Source organism: Lipotes vexillifer, unplaced genomic scaffold, assembly GCF_000442215.2.
Source record: "Lipotes vexillifer unplaced genomic scaffold, Lipotes_vexillifer_v1.1 scaffold1227, whole genome shotgun sequence".
In the NCBI taxonomy this organism is placed as follows: Eukaryota; Metazoa; Chordata; class Mammalia; order Artiodactyla; family Lipotidae; genus Lipotes; species Lipotes vexillifer.
In genome coordinates this window covers 660,339-676,799 of record NW_006790683.1, presented here as the reverse complement: position 1 = coordinate 676,799, position 16,461 = coordinate 660,339, and the positions used below count along the sequence as shown (strand labels likewise).

The 16,461-nt window shown below is 44.5% G+C and overlaps 1 protein-coding gene across 1 annotated transcript in view; it reads right to left on the bottom strand.

Annotated features, from left to right (window-relative positions):
- The window catches only part of LIMD1 (LIM domain containing 1), a 68,375-nt gene that overhangs the window by 6,700 nt on the left and 45,214 nt on the right, over window positions 1–16,461 (bottom strand). The window contains 1 exon segment of the mRNA XM_007463899.1: window positions 2,475–2,542. Coding sequence (XP_007463961.1) covers window positions 2,475–2,542 — 68 coding nt within the window.

Sequence of the window (16,461 nt, the reverse complement as noted above, 5' to 3'; positions counted from 1 at the left end):
AATTTCTCAGAAAGATGTGTCACTCTACACAGGATCTGTCATGACCCCGTGGACAACAGTGTGATGAATCACGGAATATCCTCTGCCACAAAAGCCATTACGAATGTTAATACCACTCGCCTTCAACAGCTGCACCCAGGCACCCATCACATGCCAGGCTCTGCATAAGAGTCTGCGCAGAGAGCGGCTTCAGTCTCTCATCCGGTGGTTCTCAAAACGGAGTTCCCTGGCATCACCTGGAAACTTGTCAGATGCACAAATTCTTCAGCTCCACCCCAGACCTACTAAACTGGAAACTCAGGGGGTGGGGCCTAGCCATCCTGAGTTTTCACAAGCCCTTCAGGGGATTCTGATGCACACTCAAGTTTGAGACCATCACTCTAATTTTCAAAACAATTCTTCAAAACAAACAAACAAAAAAAACAACCAAAGAAACAATTCTTCAAGGTATATATTACATCGTTTCTCAAATGGAAGCAAAGGGAAGCTCCGAAAGGTTAACTGACCTTCTCATGGTCACACAGCCTGTAAGGGGTAAGGACGGAATTCAAATTCAAGTCTGGGTCTGGTTTAAAAGCCAATGCCTTTTACAATTAGCTTCAAAGAAACTGGATAAATATTATTTACCTTACCAAAACACACACACACACACACACACACACACACACACACACACACACACACCTCTAGTCTTGAAAGAAACGAGGAACTCACCTCAGAAGACAGACTAGGTACTACACACTGAAAGATACTAGAAGCTTAAATATTGCAAACACAACTTAATAAGGGAAATGTAATGGAAAGGAAGGCGGAAAAGAAAAGGGAAATTTTCTGCAACTCTACACCACATAGTGTGGGGTTTTGCTGCCCAGCACTTCCTCCTGATTCTAGGGGTAACAGTTCTTTATTTTCTTTTGGGATCCAGCCCCATTCCCCATCCTGTGGTCCTGTGATTCCCGTGGGGCTGACCCCATGATGGGTTCCAAGGCAAGGCACTGGCTCAGACCTGGCCAATCAGAGCCTCACAGTCGTCCAGCACCCAGGACTTTGCCCAGGGGTGGGCACCTGGCCCACCAAGAGCCCATGAGACTCCAGGAGCAGGACAGGCACTTGGCCCAGCAGATGTGAAACTGGGAGACAGTCAACTCTGGTGTGCCACCATCTGACTATCAAACACACAGCGCCGGAGACTGAAGTGAACACGTGGAGGAAGTGATTCCTGAGGGCACGCAGGAAGCAATTTCCTTGGGTTTGCTTGGCTGTTGCCGGCAAACACGAGTCATAATGAGTCAACCCACACATCCACAGAGAAGCTGGCCCCGAGCCAGCTCTGGGTCTCACGTTGGTGGTCCCACTGACCAGTCAGCGCTCCATGCCTGGCCCTGTGTTAGGGTCTGAAGGTGTAAAGGTGAAGCAGCGTGTTCCTCCCTCCCTAGGAAGTTACGGTCAAGTCAGGGAAAGACTTGTAAACAGACACGCGGTGCTCTGACCACTGGCAAGCCCGGGGCAGCAGCACACAGGAGGGGAGATCCACTGCGAGGCGGGGGAACGTGAAGGCCGTCGGGTGATCTGGGCAAACGAAGGGTGAAGACATTCCAAGCAGGGGACCCAGTGCAAGCTAAGGCACACAGGATGGGGCCATGGCGTGCAGAGAACAGCAAGCCTCAGAGCGAGTGAGATGGGAGGCTGCCCAGACCGCAGAGAGCTCCTGCGCATGCTCTGAACCCTGGATCCCGGGCCTGGGCAGTGACACAACACAGCAGTGAGGGGCCGGCGGAGCCATGCTGACGTCACGAGCCACACAGGCCTGGGGAGGACGCGGTGGCACCAGGTCCAATGCTTGGCCACACTCTAGGAGAGATAGGAAAGCGGAGGGGCAGAGGAGGAACCTAGGACACTGTTCTCAGAGATAAGGTCCCAGGCAAGGGGACTTTTCTGCTTCAGGTGACTCTCAAGTACAGTGGGAGGGGCTGGCAGATGGGAGGGGCTGGCGGATGGGCTGGGGACAACCCTGGGGACTTGTCTGATGGGCAGGGAGATTGTGAACAGCTGGCCTCAGAGGCGCCTACGTGGCCGGAGTTCAGACGTGGGAGTCACTGGCACATGGACAGACTTTCAGTGCGTGGGAGAGGCAGGCAGGATGAGAAGTAAGGGGGCCCAGGTCCCAGAGTGAGAGTTAAAGAGCTGGGTGGAGAAGGAAGAAATGGGCAAAGCACAAGAGGACAGGCTGAGCAACCCCAAAGTCCCTGAAAAGCACAAAGCTCTGCAGTTTGTCATTTGCCTGGGAACGTGGGCCACCCCATGCTTCTGCAGAAGGAAAGTCAGGACACCTTTCTCCAGCAGTGCAGCTTCCAGATGGCACTAGGGACCACAGAGAGAAACCACCTTCTTCTGCTTAGCCCAGCTTCTCTGCACGCTCCCCGCCTGACTCAGGGCAGGACTGAAAGGAGGGGAAGCTTGGGTGACAAACTCACCAGGAAGTCTTCCTCACAAAACACTTTGCCGTTGACAAAATAAAAGGCTTTTCCTCTCAGCTTCCGGCCTAAGGAAAAAACACAAAGGCAGGGTAAAAAGAAAATGTTAATATGCAGTGAAAAAAGAGAAAAGAAAGGCAAAATCTTTTAAAGCAGAAATAATAATAATGCAAAATAATCATGCAAAAAATGCCAATTATCGATAACAGTTTCTGGTTCCTGAAAGCTGCTGTGGTCCTTGGTAACAGGTAGACTCAGGCCAGAAGACAGCGTCCCCTGGTGGTTGCTGCCTGGCAGACTGACTTGGGAATCATCCTACACCCACTTCTCGCACCTCCTCTCTGCTGAGAAAGAAGCCAGCAAGACACTGGGTGACAAGATGGCAGAGGCATCCACATGTGGGGATACCAGGCAACAGTCTCCTGTGACGCTGCCGTTTCCCACAGACATTGGGCATCATCACCTTTGACATATTCTCCAGGGGATGCTGGTGACAACCTATCCGGAAATTCCTATAAATTTGTCAGCTCTTATCTTCCTTGCTTTCACATCTCTTTTCATCTGAATGACAGAAAACACACACTGTTGAAAAGATGATGATTTTTCCTATTTTGTCTTGATCTCAATGGGGTGGGTGGGAGTGGGAAAAATTCAAAGCACCTTGACTCCTTAGATGTACCTTTAGTTTCCATAGAGCTAGGACACTGACAAGAATAGCACACTGTATCAATTCCTTGGATCCCTTATGAAAAAACACAATGGGCCACCTGTTCAAGGTAAGTGGAAGCATCTTTGTGGGGGACCCTGGATCTGTATTCAGCAGCAACCCCAGATCTGAGAATACCTCCAGGGCCACGCACAAATCACACCCAACAGACTCCATGGAAGTTTCAAAAACTGAATGAATTCTAAACACTAGTGGAATCAAGCTCCTTAGGCGTAAAGTCACCTGAAACCAAAATCACCGATGTCAAAAATATTAATGGTGCTTGAGACACCCCTCCCTACACAACGGGTGTCCTTGCCTGTGATGCCCCAGAGCAGGCAAAGAGCACAAGGTAACGAGGGAGGGGTTGCTGATGAAGACTCATCGGAGCTCAGAGAGGACTTTGAAAGCATCAATGTAGGGGAAAAGCCACAAAAAGAAATAAATGAAACTACAAAAGCAAAAAACTCCAGATGGACTAAAGACCTCAGTGCGAAAAACAAAAGCTATTACAAGAGAATACAGGCAACTGTCTTTGACTTTAGCACGGTAAGGATTTCCACGCACTGACCATCCACTTGCCTGCCTCTATACTAAGCTTAACAGGAAGGCCCTGACCTTCTCCTGACCTCATCAGACCCTTTGCGGGGTGTTAGTTGTGCCAGATTTACTGTTATCTCAATGTCTCCCAAACCCTCTGATGGGTTCCTCTAGAACGCTTTAATGCTCTGAGCATGTGCTACATCCCCTGAGGACGTAACTGTAATTTCAACTCAGCCTCAGACTAAGAGGTCTTGGTAGCAGTCTAACCAAGGAAAGGGCAATAAATGGAAAAAAAGGAAAGGCAAGGCAGGGATAAGAAGATGGCTACAACATACAACAAGGCATTAGTATCTAAAACATACAAAGAATATTAATAATCCTAAGAAAAAGACAAGCAACCCAATGGGGCAAAAGATCAAAGGAAGGTGTAAAGAAGAGAAAACTGTTATTGAATCCAAGCTCGTACTGCTTGCCCCACGACAGGCCAATAAATGGAGAGACGAGTCGCTGGGACAAGGAATAGCGACTTTATTCGGGAAGCCAGTAGACCAAGAAGATGGTAAACTTCTATTCCAAAGAACCATCGTGCCTGAGTTAGAACTCAGGCTCTTTTTACATCAAAGGGGAGGGAATAAAGCCGAACATTTCCTGGTTCCAGTCAGCCTCCAGAGGGGGATGCAGCCATTCACGGGTGGGCCTGGTCAGGATGTTTCCTGTGAGCTAAACAAAGGTATTTTAGCTTAATGCGCATTACCTGGGAGACAGGGTTCCCAGAGATGCGCCATTATGTATACTTTAAGCTTAAAGGCAACATGCCTTTAAGGATTAACTTGTAATAGAATACAAAGGTTCTTCGCTATTACAAAACCTGTTAAACTCTAGGCAACAACCATTGAAAAAGATGTTCAATCCCACCACCAATCAGCGCGTGCAAATTAAAACTACAATGAGAAGATAACTCATCCCTAGATGGGCAAAAATCACCAAGTCTGACAACTACCTGTCTTGGCGAAGTTGTGAGACAAAAGAGGGACACTTTCACACTGCTGGTGGGAATGTCGATTGGCTTGACCACTTTGGGAAGAATTGGCAAGAGCCAGTTGACCTGAAAATTGACATTACCCACAAGACACTGCTAGGGACACCCCTTGAGAAGATCCCCCAGTGTGCAGAACGAGGTGCATGTATGGATGTTCACTGCAGGGCTGAAATGAAAACTGAGAAACCCAGAGCATCTTCGGTGTTCACCAATATGGAAAAATTGATAAATACATTGAGGAAGAATTTAGAGTTATATTCAATGGATGCGAGACTAAACAACAATCAAAATGAATGAACTAGGTCTGTATGTATCATTATGAATTGAACTGAAAATCCTCATATGCAAATGAGGAAAACTGTTCAGCGATGCATTATTATGAGGGAGAGTGCATATGTCATTTACATACACACAAAAACTAGTCCTATATATTGTCTATTGATACTTGTATATGTGGTAATAGTATAAAAGCTGGGATTGGAAGGATCCATACACTCAATTCATAATAGTACCTGCCCTGGGGAAGGGGGAAAGGGGACGGGAGGGGGAACCAACATGATTCCAATTTATCTGTAATATTCTTCTTCCTTTATTAAAAATAAGCCAAAATGACGACAGATACATGTTTGTGCATTCTGGGTGGTACGTAAATAAGGGTTATCTCCTATGGCACTTTCTTGTAGTTTTTTTTTTTTCTTGTCGTTTTTAAACTGCACACACACAGCTTCTTTAGGTGAAACACTATAAACCAAAAGGCAAACGACATGCTAGAAAAAGCACCTGTACTATATGACAAACAGAACTTAACCCCAATATGCAAATTACTCAATTAACAGCCCAATATTTTAAGACTGGGCAAAGAATGGGGGGGAAATGACAAAAGTAGTATGAATGACCAATGAATATAAAAGAATCCTTAACTTTTCTCATATTTTTTATAACTGCAAACTAAAATAGTAGAGCAAGCTTTGTCTATCCAATTAGCAAAGGCTAAAAAGAATGACAGTGTTAGTAATGACACTGACAGACTGACACGCTCCACTCTGCAAGGAAAAGCAGAAACTGAAACAAGCTTTTTAAGACAAATTTAATATCAAATTTCAACAGAATTTAGAAAGTTTGGATTATTGTGACCCAAAAATTCTACTGCAGGAATTCATCCCAAGGAAATAATCAAACTGTTTAAAGGATCTTCATCGCAGCATCATTTATAACAGCTTACAAAAAAATGAGTGTCGGGCTTCCCTGGTGGCGCAGTGGTTAAGAATCTGCCTGCCAGTGCAGGGTACACTGGTTGGAGCCCTGGTCCAGGAAGAGTCCCACATGCCGTGGAGCAACTAAGCCCGTGCAGCACAGCTACTGAGCCTGCACTCTACAGCCCACAAGCCACAACTACTGAGCCCATGTGCCACAACTACTGAAGCCCGCGTGCCTAGAGCCCATGCTCCAGAACAAGAGAAGCCACCGCAATGAGAAGCCCGCGCACTGCCAGGAAGAGTAGCCCCCGCTTGCTGCAACTAGAGAAAGCCCGTGTGCAGCAACAAAGACCCAACGCAGCCAAAAATAAAATAAATTAAATAAGTAAATTTTTTAAAAAATGAGTGTCAACCAAGTATCTAATTCTTATCAGATAAATTATGTACTATTACGAAGCTATATTAAAGAATGTGTTTCCGACAGGAAGAGGAGAGTGAAGAGAAAAGAAAAAAGATTGTTTTCCAAAAACATTTAGTGGAGAAATATTTAAAATACTGCAAAATGGGGTTAAAAACACCTGTGTGTGTGTGTGTGTGTGTGTGTGTGTGTACACACACATGGATATACATACACCCTTATATGCTCATACACAGTCATTACCTCTGAGTAAAGGAAACGGTGATGTTATTAGTTTTTTTCTGCAATGATTATGTATATTATTTCTATTGCCTGAAACAAACTTTAATGGAGTGAGACAGTGTGAATGGCAATGGGGCATACGTTAGAAGTCTTAAGTTCTCCAAAGTTCCCCTCCTGTCCTCACCTCAAAGTTGTTCTAGGAAGTTCTCATTCTAGAACCTTCACAAGCATTTCCCAACTAAACTAGGTTAACAAGAACGAGTACGTACAGCTCAGTGATTTCAGGGTTCACTAACAGAACCCTCTGACAGCCATGGAAGTTAAACTTAATTACTTTACTGACTTACAAATTTCCCCTCTATAAAAAGATTCCACAGGACTCAGTTTTAGAAAGGAAAATGAAAACTAACTAGAGCATCCTTTCTACCTTGTGTCCCCGCCAGGCTCGCGGTGAGAGCTTATGTCCTGCTTCCAGTCCCTCCCTGGCAGCCAAGGCGACAAGGACACAAACAGCCCACCCTAAGAGGAAAACAATCCCCACACCGTCTGGCTGCAAGTCCGTGGAGCGCCGTTGCTCTGCTGCTCCCTTCTGGGACGTCCCACTGGGATGACCTGGTTCTGAAGAGAGGAAGGGAAGCGAGGCTGCAGCTACTGAGGAGGCCACTAGAGGGAGCGAGGAGGCCGTCTGGGAACGCACAGGACTTCCTAGAGAGAGGTGAGGCTACTGACGCAAGGCGTGGAGAATGCCCCGCTCTGGCTCCTGGAAAGGGGTCAGGGAAGTTCTAAAGAATCTAAGCAGGAATTAGCTTTTTGATTTAATAGAGGGTAGATCACCTCTGCTCCAAAAATCATAGAGGAAAATCATCACACGTGCAAAAGTGTCAAACCCTCCAGCACTGTAAGAAACACAAAGTAAACAAGAGCTTTTCCCACTTATGATAACAACAAAGATTTTTTTAAAGTCATATTCATTTGTGATGGCTGTCAGTGCATATTTCTGTAAGCTACAGAGGAGAGTGTAAAATGATTAACTCACCCTGGAGAGGAAACTTTAAAATGTTTATCTCTGACTCAATTGGGCTGCTGGGACTTAAAGCTTAGGGAAAGAATCGGAAATGTGAATAAATGTTTACTTAGATCCAAATTGGCAGCCTTAGATAAATGACCACATAAAACAGAACACATTTAAATGTAATACGTAGCCATTTAAAATACCAGTCAAATAAGTGCTTCATTGGTATTCGAAAACGCTTATACTATAGAAGGATACTCAAATTACATTAGTAAGTGAAAAAAGCAAGCTAGAGAACTATGTTTATAGTACAATTCCATCTCAGTAACCTATACCCATACACACACACCACTGATATGAAAAAAAAAACTGGAAGACTGCATATTAAAACTAATAGTGGTGAGCACTGGCTGATGGTGTTACAGGGAAATTTCACTTCCTATTTTACAATTTTCTTTTTAAAACTTATATAGCACTGACAGGTTGTCTTAAAGGGAAATTTCACTTACCACTTTATACTTTTCAATATTTAAAAATTTTTTCTAGTATTTATTACACTGGAAGATGGTATGAGAGAAATTTCACCTTCTGCTTCATACATTTCTAGATTAAATTTTTCTGGAATTATGAATCCAAAATCTGAGAAACAATACTTTCTTCTTAATTTTTAAAAGAAAACTCGTAGGTAATAATGTGAAAAGTTAAAAAAAAAAAAGTAAGATTCAACTATGTAAAGAAGAAATTCACAGAAAAAAAAAGACTGGAAAGGAAATCTGTCCAAGAATGACAGTGCCTCTGAGGAGACATACATGGTAGGCATCTGTAGGATGTGGGGTGGGGGGATGTTAGCTAGTTGTTTGCTTCTTTATACTCTCCTACACATCCCCAAACTTTTAATAGTGAACAGGTATCACTTTGATCATCATTTTTAAAAGTGCCCACTGGCTAGGCAAATCCTCTTTTTTTTTTTTTTTTTTTTTGGCCACGCGGCTTGTGGGATCTTACTTTCCCGACCAGGCATCGAACCTAGGCCCTCGGCAGTGAAAGCGCCAAGACCTAACCACTGGACCTCCAGGGAACTCCCTAGACAAATCCTTTTGCTGCCAGGCCCCAGAGCTGAGGAGTCCCATGTCCAGACCCCAGAGGCCAGGGGAGGGCTCAGAGGTTGCATCTGCATTTCCTTTATTACCAAAAGAAGAAAAAATATTTAGGACTCCGCCACAGTCCTGAGAAGGTGGGGCCTTCCTCTGCTCTGAAGGACTAACTCCAGTTTTCACTAAAGTTTTAAAAGACCCCCTGCATTTAGAAACTGGCTCCCACACCCATATTTAGTTTGCATTTTGTCAGAGTGAGAGAAAAAAATTAACATCTGTTGATTGCCTTCTATGTTTCAAGTACTATATTTAGAACTATCATATACTAAAAAAAGTTTGAAAGGTGTCTGAAAACACTGCCACACATATCACTGCATCATTAACCCCCTTTCTGTCCACACCTGCCACATGCCTTTCACAGAGATGTTTCACAAACCACTCCGTGTCGCCTACTCTAGGATTCAGCCAGCGTGGAAAGGGTTCACCCAAGAATTAGGCAGAAACAGAACCTGTCACGTGTCAACATCACGGAGCAGTGCAAAGATGCAGGAATTGCTTACTTTTGGGAATCACTGGAAATGACACCCAGGGTTGCTCCCAGCTCTCTGGGTTTCCTCTTCTCTTCATAAAAACACCATACTTATAGGTTAAAAGTTATCATCTCCATTTCATGAATTCCAAGGCTCAGAGAGGCTAGCCCAGGCAGTAAAGTGGGCAGGTTGGAAGCCAGGCTGTCTGATGCTGACGTGCGTGCTTGTTCCATTGTGCCATGAGCCCGCCCGCACTATTCAATGCTTGCTGAGTGCACACCTCCACGTGGATTCCAGTTTCTCTCTTCCTACCAGGGAACGGAGAAGGGCATTTTCATTTTTTAAAGCACTTTCTATGTACTGAGCACTTTACCTATGTTGTATCTCTTTGTCTTGACAATTCTGTAAAAATCCCCTGCGATGGCACCCATGTGGCTATAACGTGGCTGGCGACTGACCCCCATCCTCTACCACAGACACATGGAGTGACAGTGAGGCCAGGCAGAAAACAGCAAGCAAACTCATCTTGAGACGGAGGGAGGCAGAGAGAAGGTATCCTCCCGTCTGAATCACTCCAGACCTAGCCAATGAAACAGAAACCAACGAACCTGGAAATCCCTGGAATCAAGGCCACTGTCCTGAAAGTTCCAATGAAGTGCAGGACCCAGAATCACCCTCATTGACAAATAAGCTAGAGCCGCCAACCACCACTAGGTGGCGCCAGACCACAGCCACGACAGGGACAGGCGGGAGCAGCACTACCAGCTGAGAATTCCAGGCTGGCGGGTGTTGGAGGTTGGCGGGGGTCATTTCCTTAATCCTGCAATAACGTGACCCCACGCTTTAAGCAGGTTAACTCCACTTATCGCATTATATGCAGTTTTACTGAGTCTTCGTTTTGAAGATGGGGAAACAAAAGCTAAAGTGGTCAGGCAAACTCGGCTGTGTGTCTGAAGCTAAGCAGAAGCGCTGGGATTTGCACCAGGTCTCACGAGTGCTAAGTCACCACCTTTCCCATCACAATATACTATCCCTTTGTCCCGGAACAAGTATTTCTCAGACTGTGGGAGGGGAAGAAGGTGGATTCTTGACCTTCCTAATCACACCTCTTCCCCACGCGACTCCCCTGAGTGGTGACAAATCACTGTGCTCACACTTCCTATGGTGGCACATACTTGGAGCCAGCTGTGCCATGCCAGAGCTCATACACACCAGAAGATAAAACAATGGTCGAGGCGTGAACACCAGAAAATTAAGCCAGCGGTTCTCAAATTTTAGCATGCTTCAGAACCACCTGGTGAGTTTGCTAAAACACAGATTTCTCGGCCCCTCCCCAGAGATTCTGATTTAGTAGGTCTGGGAAGGGCCTGAGGATTTGCCTTTCTAATGAGTTGCCAGGTGGCGCTGACTGTGCTGGTCCAAGGACCACACTTGGAGAACCACAGAGTTAGGCTAGGCCTCAGGACTGTCTCTGAAGCAGCATCTCCACTTGAAGAGATTCATCTTGTTCAAACAAAGTGCTAAGACCTAGACCATCCCTATAACAATTAGCATCAAACATAAAGCTGTTGAGAGGGAGGGTGTGTCCGGGTTACGTCTTTATAACTCTAGTTTCAGAATCATCCTGCTTCTAGTCCCTGAAACAGGAAACGGATAGCGATATGCACAAGAAAACTATACCAAATAAAGAGCTTTTTCACAGCTTTAGAATACAGTACTCAAAGTTGCTCTTTATTTTCTGATCACAACAATAGTTTATAAAATATTCACTAATAAATGTAAAGACTCATCGAGAATCCGTTCCAAAAAGTCACTTCCCACAGATGCAGTGAATGAATATTTTATATATGCCTTCAGGGGCACCTTCAGATGAAAACAGAAAAATGTGGATACAGTCAGTGTAGCTTGGTGAAGGAAACAGCGGTTGAGGATGACACAAAGAGAGGTTGGCCATTTAATGTGACAAATAAAACTAAACTTGCAATACTCACCATTCTCCCTTGTTTCTAGAAATAGAAACAACTCATCTATTCTGGAAAAGTAATTGGCCCCTGGCTGTAAGACTTAACTGCAAATTTCAGTTTCTAAAATATCTCCCCGAAAAGTAAAAATGCAAGGTTTTCCCAACAAGGAAGATACTTCCTGAGAAAAGTAAAAGCTAGCAATTGTTTGGATCATGTTTTTATTGCACTGTTCCAACTGGTAACTTCTACCTGTGCCGTCCACAGTGGCTACCGGCCCATATGTGGCTACTGATATGTAACTGAATTAATTAAATAAAATAACATTAAAAATTCAGTTCAGGGACTTCCCTGGTGGTCCAGTGATAAAGAATCCCCCTTCCAATGCAGGGGACATGGGTTCGATCCCTGGTCAGGGAACTAAGATCTCACATGCCGCAGGGCAACTAAGCCCGCGCGCCACAACTACAGAGCCCACACGCCCTGGAGCCTGCGCGCCGCAACTAGAGAAGAGAAAAAACCCGCGCGCCACAACGAAGAGCCCGCGTGCTTGCCACAACGAAGAGCCCGCGTGCTCCGACTAAGACCCAAGGCAGCTAATAAATAAATAAATAATAAATAAATCTTAAAAAGAAAAAAGTCAGTTCAACTTGAACAAGCACATTCCAAGTCCCTGAAAGCCACTTGTGACCAGGGCAGCTAGCTATAGAACACTTGCATCATCCACAAAGGTCTACCGGATCTATTTCTTCAAACAGCTTTTTCCAGAATAGGATAACTGTTAGAAGGTATTGCTAACAACAAAGCAACAGAAAGAAACCAACCAAGTTGGTTTGGCTCCAGTGAACAGATCAACTTGGATTCCACAGGCTCATCTTGCCCCAGGGGGATGAGGAACAGGAAGAAAGAGGAAAGTGGAAAAGCTCAGGCTGGGGTCTTGGCTTTGCTACTTCCCAAGTGAGAGGCTGGCTGGGCACCTAAACCCCTGGGATCCTCCAAAGAGGGTGCTGAGGAGAGGACAAAATCAGGCATCACAGTGGGGCCCGGCACAGCACCGGCTCATGCTAAGCATGTGACATAAGGCACCGTTGCCACGATCCCTTCAAAAACCTTCAGGTATGTTTTTTTTTTTTTTTTTTTTTGGCGGTACGCGGGCCTCCCACTGCTGTGGCCTCTCCCGTTGCGGAGCACAGGCTCCGGACGCGCAGGCTCAGCGGCCATGGCTCACGGGCCCAGCCGCTCCGCGGCATGTGGGATCCTCCCGGACCGGGGCACGAACCCGTGTCCCCTGCATCAGCAGGCGGACTCTCAACCACTGCGCCACCAGGGAAGCCCAAAACCCCTCAATTATTGAAGCTAAAAGTCACATCCACTTCTGTCTCCCTCTTTGTCCAAATCCTCCAGGTCACTGGTCCCTTCTCAGTTTTTCTGTGGTAAAGGGCCAGGTCTTGGGGGTTTTGTTTTTAATTTCCACCTGTCAGACTTATTTTCTCGCAAAATACAATAATGTGGGAAAATGAAACATATGAAATCCAAGCCTCAATATGCTCTGTCAAATTGTTATGGAAGTTTCCAATTTCTGTTGAGAGTGTTATGAAAAGCCTCAATTTCTGTGCTTCTGTCCTTACTGGCCAGCACTGGTTGAGGACCACACTCTGAGTAGCCCACTCCTCACTGCAATCCTCTTCTCACTAGCCACTCCCCAGTCTCTTTTTTTCCTTACAGTTTTCCATGCCCACTATTCCAGACCATCATTATCTGAGTCAGAGGAAAGAACGCTGCACAGAGAAAAAATCCTGGAGATTCGCAGAGGGTCTCCTCTGAGGATTTAGCAGAGCACGGATCAGCACATGCATGTGAAGAAAATAACCACCGCTGGGGGTGAAAGACATCCGAAAGGATGAGAGAAAACAGTGCCTGGTGTGCACAAGGGCCGGAAACTGTCTATTCCCACCAGACAGACTGGGAAAACACATAATAATCCACGCAACACTGAGTAAAATACTCAGAAAGGTTTTGCCCTGGGAGAGGGGCATTATTACCCCTAGACTGAGCTCTGCTCTAAACTCACTTAGCAAATCATAAAAACCACACTGGAAAGGATAACTGTTTCTAAATAAGTTATCTGCACCCCAGAAGACTTAATGCTCAAGAAGATTTAATGGAATGTAAAAATATCTAGGACTCAACAAGGTATGATTCACAACGTATGGCATCCAATCAAAGATGATCAGGCAATGTAAAGAGGCAAGAAAACACAACCCATAATGAAGAAAATAATTAATCTACGGAAATCAACTCAGATCTGACACAGACATTAGCATTAGTAAAGAAGGACGAGTTATTGTTTTTCTATTCCATAAGCCCCAAAAGTTAAACAGTGACACTGAAGATATTTTTAAGAGGCCCAAATTGAACTGCTAGAGATGACAACTAAAATGTCAGATGAAAGATACATTGAATGGGATTAAAAGCAGATTACACATTGCAGGAGAAAACATCTATGACGTTAAAAGCATAGCAATAGAAACTGTCCAAAATGCAACAGAGAGGAAAAGAATCTAAAAAACAAAAAGACCATTAATGTGGGGGGAGAGATAAATGAGGAGGTTGGAATTAACATACACACACTACTATATATAGGATAGATGATCAACAAGAAACCACCATATAGCACAGGGGAACTCTACTTAACACTCTGTAACAACCTATATGGGAAAAGAATCTGAAAAAGAATGAATATGTGTATATGTATAACTGAATCACTATGCTGTACACCTGAAACTAACACAACATTGTAAATCAACTATACTCCAAGAAAATTTTTTTAAAAAGAAAGAAAGAAAGAAAGAAAGAAAAGACCATTAAAGTGAGCCGTGGGACAACTTCAAGATGCTGAACCAAGGGGCCGCTGGAGTCCCTGAAGGGGAAAGGAGGGCGTGGCAGAAAATTTAAAGAAATAATGGTCAAAAATATGCCAGATTTTTTTTTTTTAAAGAAGATGTTGGAGGTAGGAGTTAATTAATTAATTAATTTATTTTTGCTGTGTTGCGTCTTGGTTTCTGTGCGAGGGCTTTCTCCAGTTGCGGCAAGCGGGGGCCACTCTTCATCGCGCTGCGCGGGCCTCTCACTATGGCGGCGGCCTCTCTTGCTGCAGAGCACAGGCTCCAGATGCGCAGGCTCAGTAGTTGTGGCTCACGGGCCCAGCTGCTCCGCGGCATGTGGGATCCTCCCAGACCAGGGCTCAAACCCGTGTCCCCTGCATTAGCAGGCAGATTCTCAACCACTGCACCACCAGGGAAGCCCCAAAATATTCCAGATTTGATGAAGACCATACACTAACAGATCCAAAAAGCTCAACAAACCCCAAGCACAAGAAACATGAAAAATGCACCAAGGGACATCATGATCAAACTTCTCAAAATCAATGATAAAGGGAAAATCTTAATCAGAGGAAAAAGACATGTTACATACAAAGAGACAAAGATAAAGATGGCACTGGATTTCTGATTGAAAACAAAGCAAGCAAGAAAACAGTGAAACAACATTTTTTAAAAATGAAAGAAAAAACTATCGACCTAGAATTCCACACACAGCAAAAAATATATTTTAAAACCAAAGTGAAGTACGACTGAATTCAGACATTCAAAAGCTGAAACAATTCTGCACGGGCAGATCTGCATTACCAAAAAAAAAAAAAAAAAAAAAAAAAAAAAAAATAAAAGGAAGTTTTTTTTTTTTTTTTTTTTGCGGTACGCGGGCCTCTCACTGTTGTGGCCTCTCCCGCTGCGGAGCAACAGGCTCCGGACGCGCAGGATCAACGGCCATGGCTCACGGGCCTAGCCGCCCCGCGGCATGTGGGATCTTCCCGGACCGGGGCACGAACCCGTGTCCCCTGCATCGGCAGGCGGACTCTCAAACCACTGCGCCACCAGGGAAGCCCTAAAGGAAGTCTTTTAAGGAGAAAGAAAATGGTACCAGATGAAAATCTGGATTTAAACAAAGGAATGAAGAGGACTAGAAACAGTAACTGCATGGAAAAATAAGATTTTGTTCTCATTAGTTACATCTCTTTAAAAGATAATTGACTAGAGCAATGGAGGAAAACTGAGAGACCGGAAATAAACCCTTACATTTTAGGGTCAATTAATTTTTGACGAATTTGCCACAACAATCCAATTGAGAAAGAACGGCCTTTTCAACAGACGGGGCTGGGAAAACTGGCTCTCCACACGCCAGAGAATGAACCCGAACTTCTACCCCAACCCACATACAAGACCTAACTCAAAATAGATCCAAGAGCTCAACCTAAGAGCTAAAAACTATAGCTCTCAGGGCATGAATCTTTGTGACATTTGGTAGGTCTGTGTTTTCTGAGATAAAGCACCAAAACCACAAGAAACAAAAGAAAAAATAGATAGATTAGACTCTATCAAAATTTAAAACTTCTGTGCTGCAAATAATAACGTCAGGAAAGTGAAACAACAGTGCACAGAATAAGAGAAAACATTGGTAAATTATATATCTAACAGGATATCTACATGTAGAACGTATAAAGAACCATTAGAACTCAATAATTAAAAGACAAATAACCCAATTAAAAATGGCTAAGGGGGGACCTTCCCTGACAGTCCAGTGGTTAAGACTTCGAGCTTCCAATGCAGAGGGCGCAGGTTCAATCCCTGATCGGGGAACTGAGATCCCACATGCCGTTCGGTGCAGCCAAGAAAAAAAGGGTAAGGGATCTGAATAGACATTTCTCCAAATAAGACATACAAATAGGCCATGAAAAGATGCTCCACACCAGTCATCAGGGAAATGCAAATCAAAACCACACTGAGATTCAACTTCACACTCACTAGGATGGTTAGAATCGAAGTCAGACAATCACGAGTACTGGCAAGAATGTGGAGATACTGGAACCCTCATACACTGCTGGTGGGAATGTAAAATGGTGCAGCCATTTTGCAAAACAGTGCCTCAAAAAAGTTAAACATAGAGTTACCATACGACACAGCAATTCCACTCCTAGATATCTATCCTAAAGAACTGAAAAAATATGTCCACACAGAGACATGCACAGGAATCTTCATAGCAGCCTTATTTATAATGGCCAAAAAGTGGAAACGAGTGTCCACTGACTGATGAATGGATAAATAAAATGTGGTCTATCCATACGATGGATTATTATTCAGCCATAAAAAGGAACGGAGGGACTTCCCTGGTGGCGCACTGGTTAAGAATCCGCCTGCCAATGTAGGGGACA